General features: G+C 45.1%; 1 protein-coding gene across 2 annotated transcripts in view; it reads left to right on the plus strand.

Moving 5' to 3' along the window:
* The window catches only part of KCNS1 (potassium voltage-gated channel modifier subfamily S member 1), a 44,617-nt gene that overhangs the window by 13,666 nt on the left and 6,537 nt on the right, over positions 1–24,414 (plus strand). The window contains exons 1-2 of one of the 2 annotated variants that reach the window (XM_084853984.1): positions 15,016–15,228; positions 16,360–17,352. In XM_084853984.1, coding sequence (XP_084710110.1) covers positions 16,387–17,352 — 966 coding nt within the window. In that variant the 5' untranslated portion in view covers positions 15,016–15,228; positions 16,360–16,386. Of the gene's footprint in view, positions 1–15,015; positions 15,229–16,359; positions 17,353–24,414 lie in introns of those variants that run through there. The other variant, XM_084853982.1, reaches the window with a different exon arrangement.

A 24,414-nucleotide genomic window follows, 5' to 3' on the forward strand; every position in this document is an offset into this window, starting at 1 on the left:
ATTGAGTTGCTGCCTCCTGAACAATGTTACGGACCTCCGTCCATAGTTCCTCAGGCACTCTGTCTATCAGGTCTAATCCCTGAAATCTATTCCTCACCTCCACTGTATATTCAGAAGGGATATGATTTAGGTCATACCTGAACGGTTTAGTGGTTTTCCCGACGTTCTTCAATTTAAGCCGAAATTTTGCAAGAAGCAGCTCATGATCTGAGCCACAGTCAGCTCCAGGTCTTGTTTTGACTGACTGTATGGAGCTTCTCCATCTTTGGCTGCAAAGGACATAATCAATCTGATTTCGATATTGACCATCTGGTGATGTCCATGTGTAGAGTCGCCTCTTGTGCTGTTGGAAAAGAGTGTTTGCTATGATCAGCATGTTCTCTTGGCAAAACTCTATTAGCTTTTGTCCTGCTTCATTTTGTACACCAAGGCCATGCCTGCCTGTTATCCCGGTGATTTCTTGACTTCCTACTTTAGCATTCCAATCCCCTATGATGAAGAGGACATCTTTTTTTGGTGTTAGTTCTAGAAGGTGTTGTAGGTCTTCATAGAACCGATCAACCTCAGCTTCTTCGGCCTCCGTGGTTGGGGCATAGGCTTGAATTACTGTGATGTTGAATGGTTTGCCTTGGATTCGTACTGAGATCATTCTATCATTTTTAAGATTGTACCCCAGTACTGCTTTTCCCACCCTTTTGTTGACTATGAGTGCTACTCCATTTCTTCTAAGGGATTCTTGCCCACAATAGTAGATATGAAAGTCACCTGAATTAAATTCGCCCATGCCTGTCCATTTTAGTTCGCTGATGCCCAAGATGTCGATGTTCAATCTTGCCATCTCATGTTTGACCACCTCCAGCTTACCTTGATTCATTGATCTGACATTCCAGGTTCCTAAACAATATTGTTCTTTACAGCATCGGATTTTCTTTTCACCACCAGACACATCCACAGCTGAGTGTCCTTTCGGGTTTGGCCCAGCCGCTTCACTCTTTCTGGCGCTACTTGGAAATACCCTCTGCTCTTCCCCAGTAGCATATTGGACACCTTCCGACCTGAGGGGCTCATCTTCCGGCGTCATATCTTTTAGCCTTGTGATACGTTCCATGGGGTTTTCTTGGCAAGAATACTGGAGTGGGTTGCCATTTCCTTCTCCAGTGGACCACATTTTGTCAGAACTCTCTGCCATGACCTGTCCGTCTTGGGTGGCCCTGCACGGCATAGCTTATGGCTTCACTGAGTTACGCAAGCCCCTTCGCCACAACAAGGCAGTGATCCATGAAGGGGTCGCATAGCCCCTTCATGCATATTTAGCCGCATAGAAGGTAATAAATTGTTCTTTTGACAATTAATGCCTTTGATGCTTAAGTTGATTTCGTTGGGTTGTGACAGTCCTCACAGGCCAAGACTTCCCTGTCCTCTCCTCTCCCCTGCAGCCCCATGCTCATGTTGAAAATCTGCACCAGCAGAGCGGAGTTGAGTGCACACAAGGAGCTGTAGGGGGAATGGGGAAATCTGTTCCGCCAGCTATTCCCTTCCTCTGTTGGAATGACACCAGTGGATACAAATCGCTGTGAGATTGTCCCACAGGCAAATTCCTGTGCCTGTAAGCTTGAAACTAGAATTCTTCTCAGGAAGAAGCCTGAATTAGTGTTGTTTCAACAAGAATATGGTACATACAGAAGTTAATCAAAGAGCAATATTGTTATTTTATTTGCTCTTGCAGAAATGTTCTTCATACTTCTTCCTTAAAGCACATGAACACACATATACAGAGGCCCTTTTGAAAACTCCAAGAGGCCCGGGGGTCTGAATGTTCATTTGAGGGGCCTCCTTCTCACGGCATTGTGTAGCAGTGTCATTTTCCCCCTCAGCTCATTAAAAAAAAACCTTTCTCTAACATGATGGTCCTGCAGAGAAGATCATAGAATCATAGAATAGTAGGGTTGGAAGGGGCCTATAAGACCATCGAGTCCAACCCCCTGCCCAATGCAGAAATCCAAGTCAGAGCATCCCTGACAGATGGCTATCCAGCCTCATCTTGAATGCCTCCAGTGTGGGAGAGCCCACTCCCTCCCTAGGGAATTGGCTCGACTGTCGTATTGCTCTAACAGTCAGGACGTTTTTCCCGATGTTCACCCGGAATCTGACTTCCTGTCACTTGAGCCCATGATTCTGTGTCCTGCATTCTGGGATGATTGAGAAGAGATCCTGGCCACCTTCTCTGTGACAACCTTTCAAGTACTTGAAGAGCTCTATCATATCTCCTCTGAGTCTTCTCTTCTCAAGGATAAACATGCCCAGTTCTTTCAGTCTCTCCTCATAGGGCTTTGTTTCCAGTCCCGTGATCATCTTTGTTGCCCTCCTCTGAACCCTCTTCAGCTTGTCTGCATCCTTCTTCAAGAGCCGTGCCCAGAACTGGACACAGTACTCCAGATGAGGCCTAACCAGTGCTGAGTAGTGGGGAACTAGTACTTCCAGGGATTTGGAAGCTATGCTTCTATTAATGCAGCCCCAAATAGCATTTGCCTTTTTTGCAACCACATCACGTTGTTGGCTCATATTCAGCTTGTGATCTACAAGAATTCCAAGATCCTTCTCGCTTGTAGTGTTGTTGAGCCACGTATCCCCCATCTTGTAACTGTGCATTTGGTTCCTTTTTCCTAGGTGCAGAACTTGGCATTTATCCCTATTAAATGTCATTCTGTTGTTTTCTGCCCAGCACTGCAGTCTATCAAGATCACTTTGAATTTTGTTTCTGTCTTCCAAGGTATTAGCTGTCCCGCTCAATTTTGTGTCATCTGCGGATTTGATCAGCGTTCCCTGCACCTCCTCCTCCTCCAAGTCATTCATAAAAATGTTGAAGAGCACTGGGCCCAGGACTGAGCCCTGCAGTACTCTGCTTGTTACCTCTCCCCAGTTTGAGAAGATCCCATTGATAAGCACTCTTGGAGTCCGATTCTGTAGCCAATGGTGGATCCACCTGATCATTGTTTCATCTAGCCCTCTTTGAGCTAGTTTGCTCATCAGGATATCATGGGGCACTTCGTTGAAAACTTTGCTGAAGTCAAGGTATATGATGTCCACAGCATTCTCACAGTCCACAAGGGAGGTTACTTGATCAAAACATGAGATCAGATTTGTCTGGCAGGATTTGTTCTCGACAAATCCATGGTTCTGAGAGTTCTTCTGCCAGTTCCTTTATTACTCTAGGATGCAGCTCATCTGGCCCAAGATGCCACGTAAGTTCTTGCCCTCTATTATTTTGGAAGCCTTTTCTCAACAAAAACCAGGCCTAGATGCCGTGCTGAGCTCCATTTTCAAAGGGTTGTAAAGACATTGTGGAGACCCTCTGCTATCTGCCAATGAGAATATGGGAAATGTAGTGTCTAGAGAAGAGGGCAGAGGTAACTTTGCCACACTATAAGGCAGGCCTGTTAGAGAAGATCAGCCTTCACCAATCTGGTGCCTTCCAGCCATGTTGGACTACAACGCTTATCAACCTCAGCCAGACTGATTGGCTAGGGATGATGGAGTTGTAATCCAACACATCTGGAAGGCACCAGGTTGGTGAAGGCTGAGGAAGGTCAATCCCAGGCTATTGCCTGCTCCATTTACTGTTCTTCTGTGTACCAGAGCCAGGCTGGATGCAGACTGACACTGTGTAGGCCTCAGTTGCTTCTCTTCAGCGACTCTGAAGCTAGGTAAGGTAGCTGCTGCTTCTGGCCAAGAAGAACCCAAGCATGATCAGAGTCCATTGGAAGCCATTGATGCCAGAGTCGATTTGGAAAGCGCTCTCTCAGACAATCTTATCTTTCTGACCTGGCTACTTGACTCCTCCCAGCAAAGGCAGAAATTGGGACAGAGAGAGGAATGGTTGCTATTTTTTGTTGACAAGGTGTGAGGGTAGCTGATTCCACTTATGAAACAAGTCTAGTCGGTGATGCACTACCAACCAACTACAATGGGTGTTTCTAAGGTGTGCTTAATTTAGTTAATTCAAAGCGAAGAGGCATTACAAACCCGTAGTGGAGTTTGTTTTATGATTCCCCCCCCCCATTTTTCCCTTTAACTTTATGGAGCTCAAATTAATGGGATTCTGAACAAAAAAAAGTTGGCAACAGTGTGGCAGTGCTTTGAGTGGTGATACGACCTTTTCTGTGTGTGAGACTCAGGGCAGCCCCCCCCCCCCCATAAAGGGTATGCACAAAGAGGAAAGTCAGTGTTGCAATTAATGTTCAGAAGTTTATCACAAATGTCAGTAGTGTTGGTGGACATGCACAGATCATAGAAGCTTGTGTTTTACATGTGGTGAACGTTTTTTTAAAAATAGGTAGTTTCAGAGTTAGTTGCTGCTGCTGTTGTCATTGCAATTGTGATTTCAGCATCTCTGCTTCAACCAAGGAATCTAGTGGCATATAGGCTGCTGTTCTGACCATTGCAGTTGATTTTCAATATATCCTTGAATGAAGGAAGGATTGAACCCATATAGGTACTATATTCCCATTCAACTTAATCCCTAAATGCAATCAATGGATTACAGATTGCCCAACCACAGCCCACAGAACTGCTTTAGACATCATCCATGATATTAGAAGCAGCTTCACATAGAACAGGTGGCAACTTCTGGTCTTCCAAATGTTTTAGCCTACAACTCTCATCATCCTTAGCCAGCATGGCCAATGGTGAGGAATGATAGGACATGTAGGCCCAAACATTGGAGGGCCAGAAGTCACCCACCCCTGATATAGAACATTTGAGGTTGCAATGGGAACTCCCAACCCCCCTAGTAAAAGAGGGAGGAAAAATGATCCAAATTGCAGATGCCTGGACACTTGGTCACGTTTCCCCAGAATAAAAGTTAGGCACTAGAGAGTAGTTTCCTGGTTCATCAGCACTCTGCCACACAGCTCTCAAGGAAAGGAATGGATAATCAACTGTTGCAGAAGCAATGCTGGCTCTAGGTTTTTGAGGGCCCTTGGGCAAGACACCCTCAATGCCCCCCCCCAGTCAGTCTACCTTCTCACCGCCATTGTCACCAGCTGCTATTGCGACTCCTTTTCTTTCTCACCATAGGTACCACTTGCTTGCTTGACAGGCAGAGAGCAAGTGGGCGGTGGCATCCGTGGCTTCTCTTCCTCACCACCACCCTTGTCTGGACCAGAGTGAGAGGCAGGTGAGCAAGCATGTTGCCGTGGTGAAGAGGAGGAGCAACACCAGGGAGCTCTAGTCCGTGGGCCCCTGCTGGGCAGGTGCCCAGCCATTCCTACCTTTGATGCCAACCCTGATCAAAAGTGTCCCACAGAAGCTCATGAATGTCTTCCAGGTATAGCACCTGTCTCTTTCAGAAGTTACTAGCCCAGATTCTTCCTGGATTTTGCTACCCAGGATGAGGAGGGATTCACTGAGTATCTGGTTATACATTCTGTTCAGACTGAGGAAGGAGTGAATGGAAAGTGATCCAAACCAATGTGGCAAGAAGGCACAGTGGTCTTCTTGGGCTCCTTCCAGACGGAAGGCTCCTAGCACTAACAATCTACAGGCATAATGCAGTTATTCCATCTTTTCTTCCTTTTGGTGGTGGGTGGGTAAAAAAAAGATACTAGAAGCAATGGGAAAACAGGGAAGGGTTAGAAGATGAAGATGATGTTTTCTAGGCCCTCTGTAAAGTTCTGTCAATAAGGCAGTGCAATTGTACAATAAAAACCTCCTCTGGAAGCACCCTTGAGCTGAGATCCTTTTTTTAAATTATTTTTTACAATTCCAATATCCAACTCAAGCTGGATTCTAGCAATGCTTGTGAGCCAGATATTTTGCAACTAAGTGCAATCGTTTACTCATTTACCTAGAAGTAAGCCCCATTGAACTAAATAGGGTAATTCGAAGTACAAATGTATAGGATTGTGCTCTGAGTTTTGCAGTGTGTCTCAGAGTTCCATTTCCAGGGGAACAGTTGAAGGCTCAAATAGCCCTTTTAGAAGGCAGAATTAGCCTTACCAAATGGCATTTTGCAGATTCAGATGCAGGAGAGGAGAAACTTTTATTTTTATTTTTTGGCTACTGCTAAAAAGCCTTCTCAAAAAGGCTTCTGTGCAATATGTGTTGCTTATTTGCCTGGGAGCCAGACATCTTTCTCAAAAGCAGAAATCTTCTGGAGGGAGACAATGATTTCCCAGCACTCCAGACTGCAACACTTTGTTTCTGGGAAGACACTGTTGTTTCCCAGAGAGCGCATCCATTTATATTGATATTGCTGCGTGCAGTGTGGCTTTTGGAGGCCCTCTTATGCACATCTCCTGTGATATAGCTAGTGACAGTTAAGAGGACAGCTCTTCTCATGTCCACATCATTCTGTGATCTCTTAATCTTGTTGTTTTAATGCTTGCAAGATTTGGCTTTCCCTTATTGGATAGCGCCATCACAGCATGTTCTTCCTAGACTTTTTTAAAAATCAAGGCTACTCCCATACCTCATCCCCAGCCAGCTACTATTATCCAGTTGGGAAGATAGTGACCTGGTTTGCGCATAGTGAATGTTGAATGGGTTGAATCATGGGTTGTCGTTGAATTGTGGGCTGTCATTGAATTGTGGGGTTGTCATTGCATGTGAAACCTGCACTATAGTTTAATTATGGGTTGTTAACCATGAACAACCTAGAGTTCACAACCCAACAGCAAACCATAGATTCTGTTCCTGGGTTGTTTGTGGTTAACAACCCATAGTTAAACCATAGTGCAGGGTTCACATGTAACAACAACCCATGATTCAAGAACAACCCATGATTCAATGACAGTCCGTATCTTGCGTTGTCATTACATGCGAACCAGGCCACTATTTCAAGTCTGTGTGCAGTCACTCCAAAAGCTTTGTGTGAATGACGGCTGCTTTCACCAGAATTGGTGTAGCTTATTAGTGGCCAAGGCGCAAAGTATGTGATGTGGGAAAGGAGTAATCTCGGTGTCTCTTAATGCTTAGAAGCCATGGGAGGGGAAAATTTGGCTCGGTTCGGTGTCTCTAACTCTTTTGCTGAGGAAATTATGAATAGGACTGTCTAGAGCCAATGGTTCAAATTGCAGGAAAGCAGATATTGGCTAAACTTAGGAACTTCTTAATGGTAAGAGATGTTCTCCTGGGAAATAGACTGCCCCAGGAGGTGGTGGGCTTTGGAACTATTTAAGCAGAGGCTGGACAGCCACCTGTTGAGGATGCTGTAGTTGCATCCTGCACTGTCAGTTACGTATTGAGCAGGGATGTGGACTAGAATTCCCTAAGCTGCTCTTAAAATATTATTTCTGTACTTAGCATGTTGAATTATTGTGTAGGGGCATGGCTGAAGGCGCATGTTGGACATCTTTGTAACTGGTCAGAATATGAAATCAGTGTCTGTCTCTCTCTCAACTCCTGGGATTTTCTTCACATTTCACAGGTGCCCTTTTCACAAATCCCTTGGGAAATATGAAAAGTGATTCCTGTGCATGTACAGCTGGGGTGTTGAACCCATGCAAAAGCTGGGACTAATGTCCACTTAAATTGATGGCTACTCTATCCTGAACACTAAAGCAGGTGACAAAAGTGGGGAAACATTGGCAAAATAAAATGAGACATGATCCTGGTAAAATTGTGGAAAGAGACTCCATCACAGCTGGATTCATTGGAGAGTCATCTAGGTGTTTATGTACATAAAACCCAATGGGTTGGATCTGGACTTAGTCATACTGGGAGTGCTCCTGGACTCTTCACTAACTGGGGAAACCCATGTGGCTGCAGCTGGCATACCAGCCTATCTGGAGAGGTAGACCTTTCCTCAGTTATCAGTACACTAGTGACATCCAGTCTGGATTACTGTAATGTGCTGTATGTGGGGCTGCCTTTGAAGACAGTCCGGAAACTTCAGCTGGTACAGAATGCGGCTGCCCAAATGTTGGTGGGGACAAGGCGATCAGATCATGTAACACCTATACTACACTGGTTACCAATGTGTTTCTGTGCCCACTATAAAGTACTGTTTTTGACCTTTAAAGCCTTAATTTGGGATCAAATTACTTGAAGCCTTCACCCATACCAGCCTGCCCACACTTTAAGATCAGCAAGAAAGGCCCAGCCCACCTTTAAGGGCATTTAGGTGGGCAAGTATACAAGAGAGGGCCTTTTCTGCAGTGGCCCCACATCTCTGGAATGAGTTGCCATCCACGCTCCATTAGGCTCCATCATTGCAGGCTTTTAGGAAGTCCATGAAGACCTATTTGTTTACTCTGGCCTTCCCTGGACTATATTTTACTGGACTGTTCTGCTCTGTAGCTGCAGTTATGCTGTATGTTTTTAGTAATATTTTATTACTGGTGTCTATTGCATTATAAATGTTTGCTGCCTTATTATTGTATCAGATTATTATTATTAGATTTAGAATTAGAATATTATAAGCCGCCTTGGAAGGTCTTCTATGCTGAAAGGTGGCCTAGAAATGTTTGAAGTAAATAAATAAATAACTTATAGTAGACTCACTGAAATTAACTAACTTATGTCCCATTGATTTAAATGGTTCTACTCAGAGTATAACTAAGTCTGAAATGGATCCAACCCATTTAGCCATGCATGTGTGGACGTGATGAGATGTGGAAGTCACCCATCCATCTGCAAAATAGCTGTGCAAGCATGCCTGCCTAGATAAGCTTTAACTCTACAATTAAGGATCAGCAGAATGCCATCTCCTCCAGATCAAATTCTTGTGAAATTCCAGAGCATGCAGAAAGCAGCCAAATATAACTTCTTTCTGTACATGTTGTGCTCACAGACCAATGAACCTGTTGGAAATCTAAAAATGTAGAATGTTTTTCAGTGTTGTAAAAGGCACGTTCCTGTAACTTGGTGAGGTAGCATGGCTGTATATGTCACGGTGAGAGTGTGTGTGTTAAATTCAATACAATAATAATAATAATACATATAACAATTCTAGCCACTGTCTTCCCAGTTGTGGGAAAGGGGCTACCCCCAGATGTATAATAATTAACAAATATTATTTGATCTCTCTTGATACACTTCACACAGAACTGGATGGGACAGTAATGCTGAACATGACCCTCAATGCATCAGCAACTTTGCTTTGATGCCACTGTGCTGTGCAATATTAAAGTGGATGTTTGTGAAAGAATTTTAGAGCACAGAAATATCCCACTGTAAGAGAACTCTTAGATCTTGGTTCCTGTCGCTGTTGAATATTAGGTTTACTGTTTATTCATCATGAAATCAATGGTGGAACTCTCCAGGTTGGTCCAAACAAGGAGACATATTTGTGGGAGAAAAGGGAATATAGTGATGGTCAAGGCATGACCTTCTCATGTATACACACATTCCAAAATGTAAAATGGGTAGAATCCTACTGGAAGTAAGGCCCACTGAATAAAGAGTAAAAAATGCATAATTGTAGGCTGGTGGGTACTTCCAAGGATGTGTGCATACTAGGATAATCTTGCAAGTAATCGCTTTCTCTCTTCCTGTTTTTTAAAAAGGCCCCTTTGCACCACCTAATTGGCATTTATTGCCAAATATATGCTCATCAGGGAGTCACGGCCAGTTCCAGCTTTCTACCAAGTGTTGTTGTTGTTGTTCAGTCGTTCAGTCGTGTCCGACTCTTCGTGACCCCATGGACCATAGCACGCCAGGCCTTCCTGTCCTGCGCTCTCTCCCAGAGCATGCTCAAGTCCATATACATTGCATCAGTGATGCTATCTAGCCATCTCATCCTCTGCCGTCCCCATCTCCTTGTACCTGTATGTTAAATATGTCTTCGAAGATGTTTGCCACAGTTACACTGCAATTTTAGCTGTATACTTAAAAATCATTCCCTCCAATAGCAAGCTCAGGCAGTGAGTGGCTCCATTTATGTCGGCAAACAAAAGGGAAGATTTGGCATACTTGGGGAAACCTGAAGTTTGCAGAAGTACACAAAAATCTCTTTAAAACAACAGCAACAACAACCAAAGGATGCCACCCCCCCCCCCCAGCAGTCCAAGGAGGACTAAGCATGCTTAGTAACCATGGAATATTTGTTGGTTGGAAGAACAAACAGAGAATGGGGTTGGGGTGAGGTTGAAACAGCCTTCTTGAGCTCCTTTCAGCTGTTTATCCTTGAGGAAGGTGTGGTTGGAACCCTGCACGGGAGCAATCTTAAACATTTTGTGGTAGGTCCCAGTTCATGGACTTTTCTACATGAGACATTTATCGTGCGCTCATCATTCTCTACTCACGGTTGTTTACAGGTTCTTTAGACAACGGCATGATCCTCCAGTTTCGTTTCTGTGTCTAACCAGCACTTTGGCGAGTTTTTTGGAGTGGGAAAAATGTGGCATTTAGGGCGTAATCCTATCTCCCACATACACCATGGTGGGACTTGGGGGAGGGCCTTCTCTGCTGTGGCACCCCGGTTGTGGAATGCCTTCCCCTTGGAGGCCCGGTTGGCACAGCCATTGGTTTCAAATCGGCGCCAAGTAAAAACATAGCTTTTTACCAAAGGCTTTGAGGGCTAAAATGCATTCCCTAAAGTAGCACGCTGTTTTGACTGTTTTATTGTTTGAGATTTTAATTGGTCTTATCGTGTTTAATGGTTTAATATGTTTTTAGCTGTTTAAATTATTTTTTTTTATACTGCTTAAATTGATTTTATCAGTGCACCGCTCTGAGATCTTAATGATATAGGACGGGATGCAAATGTTTTAAATAAATAAATAAATGGGGATAGTCACCTGCCTCTGACCTCGGAGGCGGCTGACTATCCAGTGCAGGGCGGGCGGAGCACGGAGGGGATCCTCCTCTCTGTGCTCCAGCTGCCCTGCATTTGTGGCTAGACAGCTGATTTTGGCTGTCTAGTTGGGGGCACTGTAGTGGGGGGGGAGGCTGGATGGTGCATAGGAAGTGTCGTAATGACGCTTCCACAGTCTCCTCCATGCCCCCATTTCACCTGCTCCGTGCTGTGGTTACTAGCGCAGAAACAGGGAAGAACCATGCCACCTGCAAGGTGGCAGGGGAGAGGGTGGGGAGCGTGGTTTTTGGGAAACCAAAAAATTCCTGTGACCGTCTAGACACTTTCTAGCAGCCACAGGATTGCTCTCTTAATTGTGAAAGCGAAAGAAAGCTGATTTCCTCTAGGGTATTTGCACTATTCTGCTATACCACAGTGCCACCCAAAGGTTATATAGCAGAAAATCAAGAAAGGAAACACTCCTCGTGTAGTGCTCGGCTCTCAATTCTGTGATGAAACCAAAAGTAGATACAGCAGATTAACAGCATTGTGAAGAAAAGCTCTGTGTGTATGAACAGACCCTTGGCCCAGGTAGAGAGCTGCAACATTATCTGAGCTGGATTTCATCACCGTCTCCTGAAGAGGCACTTGGGTTATGTTTACAGTGCATTTTCTTGGCTACGGAAAAAGCTGTGTCTTCTACCAGGCTAGAACAGCTACAGAACTATCCCAGCTCTCTTTTCCTGGTTAAATCTCTGCAGGCCATGTCACCTTTATTATTATTATTATTATTATTATTATTATTTACATTTCTATACTGCCACATAGCCCGAGCTCTCTGTGCGGTTTACAAAAACATTAAAATACAATATACGACGTTTAAAAACTATTTACATAAAAGCATACAAACACTATATACAAACAACATGTAACTAAAAACAACTTTGAACTAAAAACATTTTTTTTAAAATCCAGCAATAAAACAACACAGCTTAAAAACAGTATACAAGAGTCAGCAAAAGGAAGGAGGTTTCTAAAAAGGGAAGACCTGCTGGAATAACAGAGTCTTTCATTCCTGGTTAAAAACCTTCAAAGAGGTCAGCAGGTGCATTTCAACCTGCAGGTCATTCCACAGCCGAGAGGCAGCAAAGGAAAAGGTCCTCTTGCGTGTGGCTGCCAGTCTCACGTTAGGCGGCCACAGCAGAGAGCCGTCAGAGGACCTCAGGTGGCAGACTGGGACGTAGGGGAGAAGGCGCTCCCTAAGGTACCTTGGACCTAGACTGTGTAAGGCTTTAAGCAAGACTGTTGGCTTTTTATCACATAATAGAAACGGGTTCTATGAGATAATAGGAATGCAACATAGCAAGCTGTTAGACTGTTTGGCCATCTAGTCCTGTATTGGCAGTGACTCTCCATGGTCTCAGACAGAGGTCTTTCCCATGACCTTCTACTTGATCCTTTTCGTGCTCAAGCCTATGCATGTTTCAACAGAAGAAGAAAAAAGTCCTGCAGCTCCTGGCATGCCCCAGCCAGTGTGGCTGGCTGGGGCATGTTGAGAGTTGTAGGACTTTTTTTTGTCTCAACATGCATAGGATTGCACCCATAACTGGAGATCCTGGAGTATGAATCGTAGTTTAGTGACAAGGCAAAACATGTGACGTATCACTGAACTATGGTTGCTTCCCAGCAACATGCCGGTTGTTGAAAAGACACAGTTTTCTTGGGATTGTGTGGACAGGTCTCCTGTAGAGCTTGGAGCTTTGGAGCGAACACAGAGCACAGAACAACCACAACCTTGAAAGAAGCAGATAACTCTGGAAAGAGCAGAGAGTATAAAATTGGGACCAATCCACAATCTAGAGTAAAATCTTCCCTGTAATTAATTGAGGACGCTAACAGTCTTTATTGATTTTTATTGTATTTCGGTTTTATTTTTTTGTTGATTCATGGACACTCTTCTCTCCTGCAGTTGAAAGAGAAGAGCATAGGTCTATAGAGACAAAATTGCTTTTCTGGCACAAGTGTTTTGGGAATTGCAGTTTCTGATACATATGATTGATGGGCTTACTCAGATGTGACAGAACCAATACAGTGACTTTATATACTATTTGGCATAATGTTTGTAAAGTCTGAAGTAACTGGAGGAGTGCCTTCTCCTGCATGAACCTGGCAGAGAATTAAGATAGGGATCTAGGCCTTCTTTAGATTTGAACAAGGCTTATGCCTGAACAGGATACAGCAACGTGATCAAGGGGCTGGAGCAACTCCCCTATGAGGGAAGGTTACAACAGCTGGGATTGTTTAGTGTGGAAAAGAGGCAGGTAATGGGAGACATGATAAAGGTCTACAAAATGATGCATGGGACAGAGAATGTGGATAGGGAGACATTTTTCTCCCTCTCTCATAATACTAGAACCTGGGGGCATCCCATGAAGCTGATTAGTGAGGAGATTCAGGACAAATAAAAGGAAGTACTTATTCTCACAACGCATAGTAAAGCAATGGAATTCACTTCCACAACATTCATTTCCACCACTTTGGATGGCTTTAAAAGGGGAATGGACAAATTTATGGAGGATAAAGCTATCAATGGCTACTAGTCCTGATGATTATATGCTGCCCCCAGTATCAGAGGCAGTATGCCTATGGACACCAGTTGCTGGAGAACATGGGTGGGAGGGTGCTGATGCACTCATGTCCTGTGTGTGGGTTCCCCGTGGGCAGCTGGTTGGCCACTGTGTGAACAGAATGCTGGACTACATGGGCCCTTGGTCTGATCCAGTATGGCTCCTCTTATGTTCTTAACATGCATAAGAGGCATGGGGCTGTGTGCACCTCACCCACCCCCTATGTCCCCATGTGTGCCAATCCCACTCTCTCAGTCCCTGCCCTTCCCGTATTGAGTGGGATGGCCTGAAGAGGGCTTCTGCATGCCTTCCCCTGAATGGGAGTAAAAGTCTCTGTGCGATTGGGAACCTTAATAAAGCAGGCTTCCTGATTGCATGAAGGATTCAATCCTGCTCAGCACAGGAAGGTCAGGGACTGAGCTGGCAAGATATTTTGTACTGCCCCGTGTCCCATACGCACATTGCTGTACCCTGTTGCGGCATAACACCTGCAGAGGGTGGTTGCTTTCAGACTTGCCAGATGCCTTATTATTTTTTTAGTTGCCAGGTTCAGTCATTCTTTGCTTGCCCAGGCATTTTATATTATTTTATTTTATTTTCCTGGAGTTCTGTTTTGCCTTTCAAAACGTTTCTGAGAGCATTTTAGCTATAGCTTTTATTGGACAATGATAGCTTTGTTTTTATGATGGATGGTTTTAATCCACTGGTTTTATCTGGTGTTGGTTTCACGCAATCTTTGTACCCTTTAATCTTTTTATTGATTTATCCTGCAGCTTTTATGAGCCAATAGTTTTGTTACTCTTGAATGTATTTTGTTTGATCATTGCCCACTTCTGAGAATTATACACGCCTTGCAAAGCAGACTAGAAATGTCCTAAATAAATAAATGTATACAGGTCTACCCTTGCCCACTTTTCTTGATGAATCAGTCCCTTGATGAATCAGTCCAAACTTCACAGTCAGGCAATACCTTTATTAGGACCAACCAAATAGGCACAGAATGGTGGACAAGCTTTTGATATCTCCAGATCCCTTCATTAGGCAAGACGTTACAAAAAGTGCACTGGGAGGAAGGAGAGGAGGGGAAAAATGGCTCAGTTGATGCTGAAGTCATTAAGTCCTCATGGTCAGAGACTTAAGAGGCAATGGAGGATGAATAGTAGACTTAAATAGATATTAGTCTCTACTAGGTGTCATGTAGGTTTCAGGTTACACATAGGACTGTTGGGGGAATCAGCCAGTCTGTGTTTGCTCTAACAGTCCTAGGTGTAACTTGAGACCTGCATGGTATCTAGTAGAGCCTAATATCTATTTTAGTCTGTAACTCATTCTTCATTGCCTCTTAAGACTGATCATGCAGACTTCATGACTTCAACATCAGCTCAGACTTTTTCTCCCCTATTCTTCCCTCCTCACCCTCATGCCCACCCGAACTTGATGAAAAGATCTGGGGGTCTCAAAAGCTTCCCCACAATTTTGTGCATATTTCGTTGGTTCTAATAAAGGTGGATTTTGGAATTTTGACTGTGGATTTTGGATTTTTTCTTATAGAGCAGCACAATTTATTTTAATGAATCAAGGTTGTCCTTGGGATGATGGTAGACAACCACATCCGTCAGCAAAGGCCTCTTTTTCCCCTTTTTCTTTTTACAGAAAACCTGACCCAAATTAATTGGGAGACTGACTATATCGCAGATGGTACTGACTGATTTATAGGTGTTTTTTAAAAGACTGTGCAAGAGGAGTGGCATCACAGAAGGAAAATTTTCTTCCCTGCTACCATTGACTCCGCAAAGTACCATCTGGAGGGATTGTTCAGAGCAGTAAATGGTGTGTGGTAATTCTGGGTTGTCGCTTACATAGTGGGTGAGTCATCCTTTGCCTGCTGTGGGAGGTTTTGCCACCTACTTTGTTGACAAAATGGCTTGAATTTTGCTCAACTTAGGAGCTTCCATTTTGAATGCAGAGCTAGAGTTTGAGGGATGCGTAGCTCAGGTTTGACCTGCATATTTGGACCAGTTTCATTTAGTATTGCCCAACGATGACACAGGTGTGCTTGATTATATGAGCTAGAACCTGTCTCCATCCTGGCTTCCTATCAGTCCTTGTTCGGGATCATAATTATTGCCAGCTTCCTCAGACATCCCTTCTTGAACAAAGTTGTCTAGCTTATGCCAGAATAAATGTGTTCGTCTTTAAGGTGCCACAGGACTCTTTGCTGTTTTTCCTTGCAATAGGCTACCACAGCTACCCTCTGCAGAATGCTTACTACGTGATTTGGGGATTGGGTTTTTTGTTGGGACCCCTGCTATTTGGCTGAGCACTGGCCAGGATCTAACAAATCCTGAAATTGTTTCCATGATCCCAGTAGGGCTGTAGGTGTGTCTTTCTTGAACATCAGCACTTCCCGCATGCAGCAGAGAAAACTCTTGTGGGGCAGGGGTGGTGGTGGAACATTTAGGGAAGTTTCAAAAACAGTTTGACTTGTGGTGGGGCGTCAGCTGGGAAAACAAAATAAAGCGAAATACCACTGGGCTAGCTCAAAGCCCTTGAGTGAGCTTAACAGCAGCTCTTTGGATCCCAGCCACAGATACTCTTTCTGCAGGAAGGGGGATGGTGCGTATAATCTTTCACCCAGCCATGAATTTTCCTGCTGCAAATCTGCTTTAGCTGTTGAGGTTTGCATGCAATCGCATGTATTTTAATGTGTAGTTTGCCCCTCTATTAAAGCTCTGCTAATAAGAGAGCGTATCAGTGGTTCCTCAATTCTGTGGGTGGTAGTGCATGGCCGTTCTTAGCTGGAAGACTAATTAACTAGACAAATGGCAATATCAAACAAAGTTTAGGTATTCTAACCAGCTATGTGACTCGCAAGCAAAATATTGTCTTTAGGTGCTTGGATTACCACTTTTCTCCAGAAGCAACTAAGTGTCTGAAATGAAAAATCTCTCTCTCTCTTTCCCTCCCTCCCATATTCTGGCTATGTGTTGTCTGCAGGTCACTTTAGCCCCAGCTCTACTGATCATGGTCAACAAGACTTTAAATTATTGGGATCCCGATTTTGAGGATGAGGTCATCAACATCAACGTTGGAGGCCTGAGAAGAAGACTTAGCTCTAGTGCTCTTTCCAAGTTCCCAGACACCCGCCTCGCACGCTTGCTGTCCTGCGACTCCGAGGAGTCTATCCTGCAGCTGTGTGATGACTACGATGTCAGTGCCAGGGAGTTCTACTTTGACCGCAACCCCGGCTTCTTCCTATATGTGCTCCATTTCTACCAGACTGGCAAGCTGCATGTGATGGAGGAGCTGTGCGTCTTCTCCTTCTGCCAGGAGATAGAGTACTGGGGCATTAACGAGTTCTTCCTGGACTCGTGCTGCAGCTACCGCTACCACGAGCGGAAACTGGAGAGCCGCCATCACAACTGGGATGAAGAGAGTGAGGTCAGCAGCGTGGACACCTCCCTTGATGAGATCTTGGATTTCAGTCACGATTTGCTCCGCTACAGCAGTCTGCGCTGCGGCAATCTGCGGAAGCGCCTGTGGCTTACCATGGAGAACCCGGGCTACTCCATCCCGAGCAAACTCTTCAGCTTTGTTTCGATCAGTGTCGTGCTGGTTTCCATTGCCATTATGTGCATCCACAGCATGCCGGACTACCAGGAGTTTGATGAGGATGGCAGTTTGAAGGATGACTCTGTGTTGCAAAGCCTGGAGTACTTTTGCATCTCCTGGTTCACCTTTGAAGTGACCGCCCGCTTGCTGTTGGCTCCAAACCTGCAGAAGTTCTTCAAGCATCCTTTGAACCTGATTGATATTGTCTCAGTCTTGCCTTTCTACATCACCCTTTTGGTCGACGTGGCCATGGGGAGTGACTCGGAGCTGGGGAACCTGGGCAAGGTGGTGCAGGTGTTTCGACTCATGAGGATATTCCGGGTGCTGAAGCTGGCGAGGCATTCGACGGGCTTGAGGTCTTTAGGAGCCACCTTGAAGGTAAACCTGGAGTAGCTGATGTTGCAGGCACCTCTTGTGTCTCAGGTTCTCAGGCTTGGAGCACTCATGATGCCTCAGAAATCCGAATCAGAGCAGTAGCCAGGAGCACTTTTCACCAACTCAATTTAGTGGGAAGGTTTTGTGTCTGATTCAAACCTAATGAAAATTATTCATGCCTTGGTACTTTTTCAAGCTAGAATACCATAATGCAGGGGTGTAAAACCCAAATGAATTGAGATTCAACTCCCCCCAAGTAGATACTGTCATATGATATTGCTGTGCTGCAGTTTTCTGCAACCTAGTACCCTCCAAATGTGTTGGATTACCAACTCTCAGCATGCCCCCAGCCAGCCATGCTGACTGGGGGATGCTGGGAGTTGGTAGTCCAACACATCTGGAGGGCACCAGACTGGGGAAGGCTGCTGTAGTGTATTTTATTCCTACCAGTACCACCCACCCACCTTCACCATGCCCATTTTCCCCAACCTTGGCTTTTGTCTTTCTAGTGACACACCCCTCTCTAACCCCTCTGCCCTTTGAAACTACCCGTTCTCAAGGACCGAGGACCCTGAAAAGAAAGACATGGGTAAAGAGTTGCATTTCGTTCATGCCAGTCCTGTATGGAACAGCTGTGAATTGCCCTCATGGCATTTCTAGTCTCCCAAGAGCTGCGTTGCATGATTTTTGTAAATCGCAGAATTTGGCTATTGGCACAAATTACGGGTTAGTTTGGGCAGAACGTGGAACCTGCTATAAGGGCGGTGTGTACACAGCCTAAGCTCCTGTGTCCTATAGAACCCTCCGATGTGCCCCGCTCCTCCACAGATGCCTCCCCCGCACAGTTCTTCCCTGAAGCTAATTGGCAGGTGTTTCCAGATTCTATGAAACTTCCAAGTACTAGATATTCAAGTATCACTTTTCATGATTTCACTCTTTAAGTTCAGGCTTCTGTTTTGTTTTTTAGACTAAAAGTTTAGAGTTGGAGGGAGGGAAATGCTGCATATGCTATCCTAATCATCAGCTCTGCCGGGGGCGGGGGGGACCTTGAGCACCTTGAAATTTCAAGGCTGGTGCCTATGACTTAGGACATTTTCCCAGCTCGGTTGACCATAGCTGATTTATCTATGAGCCTGCTGCCAGGCAGCCTAAGGCTAACCTGCAAGAGCTGGCATTCAACCGACACCAGAAGGAGTTCTAGGGCCAGCTGGATGTGTGTGCATGACTGGCTGAGATGGGGGATCTCCTGCAGTGCAAAGAGTGTCTGGGGGACTGAAGTTTGTTCTGCTGTTTTTGTTCTTCTTAAAGGGCCGGGGTTTTGTAACAATAAACAAGCTCAGGAAAGACTCAGCCTGCAAGAAGCTGGATTGAATTCTTCGGATTCAGTGGCCTGAAGGGAACTGTGCCAAGCATAGGACCAAGGGATAGCAGGGAGCATGTTACTACAGTGTCTTTGGCACACGGAAAGGTCCTGATGAGGTGATGCTGAAGGGGTTGTCAGGATCTGTCTGTGAGCATCCAGCACTTGGACAAATGGTTGAAAATGTTGGCTATACATTTCTTAGCCCAGCCTTCCCCAACCGTGTGCTCTCCAGAGGTTTTGTACCACAACTCCCATCATCTCTGACCATTGCCAATGATGACAGGTAAAAGGAAGTACTTCTTCACACAGCCCATAGTTAAGGTGTAGAATTTGCTACCACAAGATGTAGTGATGGCCACCAATTTGGATGGTTTTAAAAAGGGGTTAGACAAATTCATGGAGGATAAGGCAGTCAATGGTTACTCATCCTGATGGCTATGTGCTATGTCCAGTATCAGAGGCTGTATGCCTATGTACACCCGTTGCTGGGGAACATGGGCGGGAGGGTGCTGTTGCATTCATGTCTTGCTTGTGGGTTTCCCATGGGCAGCTGGCTGGCCAATGTGTGAACAGAGTGCTGGACAAGATGGACCCTTGGTCTGATCCATCATGGCTCTTCCTATGTTCTTATGACTGGGGCTGATGGAAGTTGTAGTCCAAACCATCTGGAGGGCACCAGGTTGGGGAAGGATAGCTTAGCCTTGGACTTTAGCTCTACCAGCCAACACTCTACCACCCAACTTAGATAGAATCATAGAATAGTAGGGTTGGAAGGGGCCTATAAGACCATCGAGTCCAACCCCCTGCTCAGTGCAGGAATCTTTATTTATTTATTACATTTATACCCCACCTTTTTTCCTCTTGCAAGGAACCCAAGGCGGCTTACATTATCCTCCTCTTCTCCATTTTATCCTCACAACAACAACCCTGTGAGGTGGGTTGGGCTGAGAGTATGTGACTGGCCCAAAGTCACCCAGTGAGCTTCCATGGCCGAGTGGGGACTAGAACCCGGATCTCCCAGCTCCTAGTCCAACACTCTTGCCACTACACCACACTGGCTCTCTAAATGTAAATCAGAGCATCCCCGACAGATGGCTGTCCAGCACCATCTTGAATGCTTCCAGCGTGGGAGAGCCCACCACCACCCTAGCTAATTGGTTCCATAGTCGTATTGCTCTAACAGTCAGGACGTTTTTCCCGATGTTCAGCCAGAATCTGCCTTCCTGTAACTTGAGCCCATGATTCCGTGTCCTGCATTCTGGGATGATCGAGAAGAGATCCTGGCCTTCCTGTCTGTGACAACCTTTCAAATACTTGAAGAGCGCTATCATATCTCCCCTGAGTCTTCTCTTCTCAAGGCAAAACATGCCCAGTTCTTTCAGTCTCTCCTCATAGGGCTTTGTTTCCAGTCCTGTGATCATCTTTGTTGCCCTCCTCTGAACCCTCTCCAGCTTGTCTGCATCCTTCTTCAAGAACAGTGCCTAGAACTGGACACAGTACTCCAGATGAGGCCTAACCAGTGCTGAGTCGAGGGGAACTACTACTTCCCGGGATTTGGAAGCGATGCTTCTATTAATGCAGCCCCAAATGGCATTTGCCTTTTTTGCAGCCACATGACATTGTTGGCTCATATTCAGCTTGTGATCGAGAACAATTCCAAGATCTTTCTCGCTTGTAGCGTTATTGAGCCACATATCACCCATCTTGTAATTGTGCATTTGGCTCCTTTTTCCTAGGTGCAGAACTTGGCATTTATCCCTATTAAATGTCATTCTGTTGTTTTCTGCCCAGCACTGCAGTCTATCAAGATCACTTTGAATTTTGTTTCTATCTTCCAAAGTATTAGCTATCCTGCCCAATTTTGTGTCACCTGCAGATCTGATCAGCATTCCCTGCACCTCCTCCTCCAAGTCATTAATGAAAATGTTGAAGAGCAGTGGGCCCAGGACTGAGCCCTGCGGTACCCCACTCGTTACCTCTCCCCAGCTTGAGGAGATCCCATTGATAAGCACTCTTTGAGTCCGATTCTGCAGCCAGCTGTGGATCCGCCTGATAGTTGTCTCATCTAGCCCACTTTCAACTAGTTTGCTCATCAGGATATCGTGGGGCACTTTGTCGAAAGCTTTGCTGAAGTCGAGGTATATGATGTCCACAGCATTCCCACAGTCCACAAGAGAGGTTACTTGATCAAAACATGAGATCAGGTGAGTCTGGCAGGATTTTTTCTTAACAAATCCATGTTGGCTTTGAGTAATCACTGCATTGTTTTCAAGGTGCTACAGATGGATTGCTTTATCATCTGCTCCAGAATTTTCCCAGGGATTGATGTCAGACTGACTGGTCTGTAGTTCCCAGGTTTCTCCTTTTTACCCTTTTTGAAGAGAGGGACAACATTAGCCCTCTTCCAGTCATCTGGCACTTCCCCCGTCCTCCATGATTTCTCAAAGAGAATAGACAGTGGTTCTGAGAGTTCTTCTGCTAGTTCCTTTATTACTCTAGGATGCAGTTCATCTGGCCCTGGAGATTTGAACTCATTCAAAGTAATTAGGTGTTCCCTTGACCATATGCCTATCAATCTCAAGATGCAATCCTGCCCCTTCAGCCTGTATTTCGCCTTTGCCAGGGGGGTCATAGACCCTCTTTCAGGAGAAGACTGAGCCAAAGTAGGAACTGAGCACTTCTGCCTCTACTTTGTCATCTGTTTTCATTTTGCCATCCTTATTTAATAGCTGAACCACCATTTCTTTCCTCTGTCTTTTACTATGCACATAGCTGAAGAAAGCTTTTTTGCTGCTTTTAGCATCCCTTGCTAACCTCAGCTCGTTCTCACCTTTAGCCTTCCTGACACCATCCCTGCAATTCTGTGCTACCTGCCTGTACTCTTCCTTTGTTGCTTGGCCTTCTCTCCACTTCCTATATGTGTCCTTTTTTGTTTTCAGGTCATCTCTAAGCTTTTTGTAAAGCCACATGGGCTTCTTCTGTTGTCTTCCACCTTTCTTCCTTGTTGGAATTGTTTGTAATTGTGCCTTGAGAATTTCCTTTTTTAAAAACTCCCACCCATCTTGGACTCCATTTTTCGTTAGCGTGGGACCTTACTGATCATTGTTCTGGGTTCATTAAAATCAGCTTTCCTAAAATCTACATTTGGCCACACGTGGCTTTTGCTTCCTTTAGAACCAAGAACTCAAGCATAACATGGTCGCTTTCCCCCAGAGTTCCTGTAACTGCTACTTTATCCTCTAAGTTATCTCTGTGGGTTAGGATCAAGCCAAAGATAGCCAATCCTCTAGTTCCTTCCTCTACTTTCTGTAGGAGGAAGTTATCCACCACACAAGTCAGGAATTTCCTGGAGGGGCCATGTTTTGCAGAATTTGTCTCCCAACAAATATCGGGGAAATTGAAGTCTCCCATTACTACTACATCATACTTCCTTGAAACATTGGCAATTTGCTTTTCAAAAGTTTCTTCCTTGTCTTCTTCTTGATTGAGTGGCCGGTAGTAGACTGTGACCACCAGGTTTCTTTTTTTCTTTGCTCCATTTATTTTGATCCAGATGCTCTTGATGGGGCTGCCAAGCTCATCCTCCTGTATTTCTGTGCAAAGATACGGATTTTTCACATATAGTGCAACCCCACCTCCCTTTCTGTTCCTCCTGTTCTTTCTGAACAAGTTATACCCTTCAATTGCTGTATTCCAGTCATGGGAGTCATCCCACCAAGTCTCAGATACTTTCAGCACAACTGAAATTTTGATGAAGAAAGCATCTTTCCTGAGAACATCTGCTGCTGCTTCAGATTTAGATTCTTAATGTTCCATGTGTGCAAATTACAGAGTAATACTCGTCATAATTTGCCTCCCACTGTGGGCACTCACAACACTGTCAGAGAAATAAGTCATGAGGACTGTAGGGAAAGTATGAAGCAGGTTGCTTGGGCACAGGTTATGGTTAATATGAAGACATCTCTCTTTCGCACACACATTCTACTTCCAAGAGACATTGTGGACCTTCTTTAATCCAGGAGTAGACAAACTGGTGCCCTCCAGATGTTTTAGACTACAACTTCCATCATTCCCAGCCAGCATGGCCAATGATCAGGGATTATGAGGGCTTTGTAGTCTAAAACATCTGGAAGGCATCAGGTCGCCTCCACCTGCTCTAATCTATAGAATCCTTTTCAAATCATTGAAGGCACTGCCACTGAACTAATGCAGCTTGGACTGAAGTTCTAGTTGTGTCAACAGGACTCCAAAAATGGAAAGGAGAAGAGGGGTCAACTTCTTTGCAAAGACCATGGATTAGAATAAAGACAGCAGGAATGCCAACTTGTAGGTACTTCCAAACTAGCCTCCTCTCCCTCCCACCCCCCCGCCCCGCTCCTACGAGAAGCATTTGCTTATTCATTCTACAGAATCCAGACGAAGTTTATCTCAAACTGTTGCATTCCCATATTTCTCCCTATATAGTTGCCTGTTTCTTCAAGTGGGTGACTATCACCATTTTTTAAAATGTCTAACACAATTGAAGCATGAAGTTTCACAGCATGAACTGACTAGCACTTCTGTCTCTCATGGTTTGGAGGTGTGACTTCTGATGTGGTTAGTTATGGTGTGGAACCCTATTTCTCTTCTACCCCTGTCTGCCCCTCAGCTATTATCCTCACCCACTGGCTGATCTCTGGTGAAACTGGCAAGGTTTCTGGCAAGAGAAAGCCTGGTCAGTTTCACCCAGCTTTAAAAAAAATAAATAAAAGAAAAATGACTATTCCTGCATGCGCATGCCATTTTAAGAAGCCCCTCCCCTTGGAGATGCAACAGAAGGAAATCTTCATGCCATGTGGTACCGAAAGTAGCGTGGGTCCCTTTATAGCCTGGAGGGAGGTAAGCAGGCATGCTGCTGATGGGTGAGCAAGAAAAGGCAATCCAACCCTCGTCTCAACTCTGCAAAGTGCAGAACTAGTGAGCATGTGATCTCATCCTGAACACTGACTTGGATACTTTGCTCCTGTGTCTGTGGGACTCCTCCTGCTTCCGGGCTGCTTACCTGAAGTGATAATAGGGTGCGTGTCCACCACCATTTGAGTGTGGTTCAGGAGAGTAGACTGTGTGTTATATCCAGTGCTAGTCCTACTTAAGAGTAGAACCACTGAAATTAATGGGATTTGAGCACACTCCAGGAGAGAGCGGAGGACAGGAAGGCCTGGCGTGCTATGGTCCATGGGGTCACAAAGAGTCGGACACGACTTAACGACTGAACAGCAACAAAGTTAGGCTAAGATTCGATGCAGCTCTGTGCCTCTTGGTAGTGCTAGTGCCATTCTCATGCTCCAGGTCTCCCTAGCAGTGCAAAGTGGACATCCCCCTTCTCCATAAACTCTGATGCCCATTTCTTCCCATGGGGAGAGTAGAAAATGCTCTGTTGCTTCTTAATAGGGCTAGCACTGGAACAGTATTCGCACACATAGAATGGTTGTCTGGAAGCCCCCTATGTTTGTTTGAGAGCCATTGTGGTGTAGTGGACAGAGCAGGGTCTTGGCTGAGAATGGTGGGAGCTGTAGTCCAACACATTTGGAGGGCATCCAGTTAGAGAAGGCTGACCGAAAGAAATTGATTGGCAGAAGATCCAGGATAGACAAAAGGAAGTACTTCTCATTATTTTAAGAGATTTATGGCTGCTGGTTTTATTCCGTGTTTTAGCTGTATTT

The sequence above is a fragment of the Heloderma suspectum genome, chromosome 4, assembly GCF_057233095.1.
Source record: "Heloderma suspectum isolate Gila_16-S chromosome 4, 16-S_ref, whole genome shotgun sequence".
NCBI lineage: Eukaryota > Metazoa > Chordata > Lepidosauria > Squamata > Helodermatidae > Heloderma > Heloderma suspectum.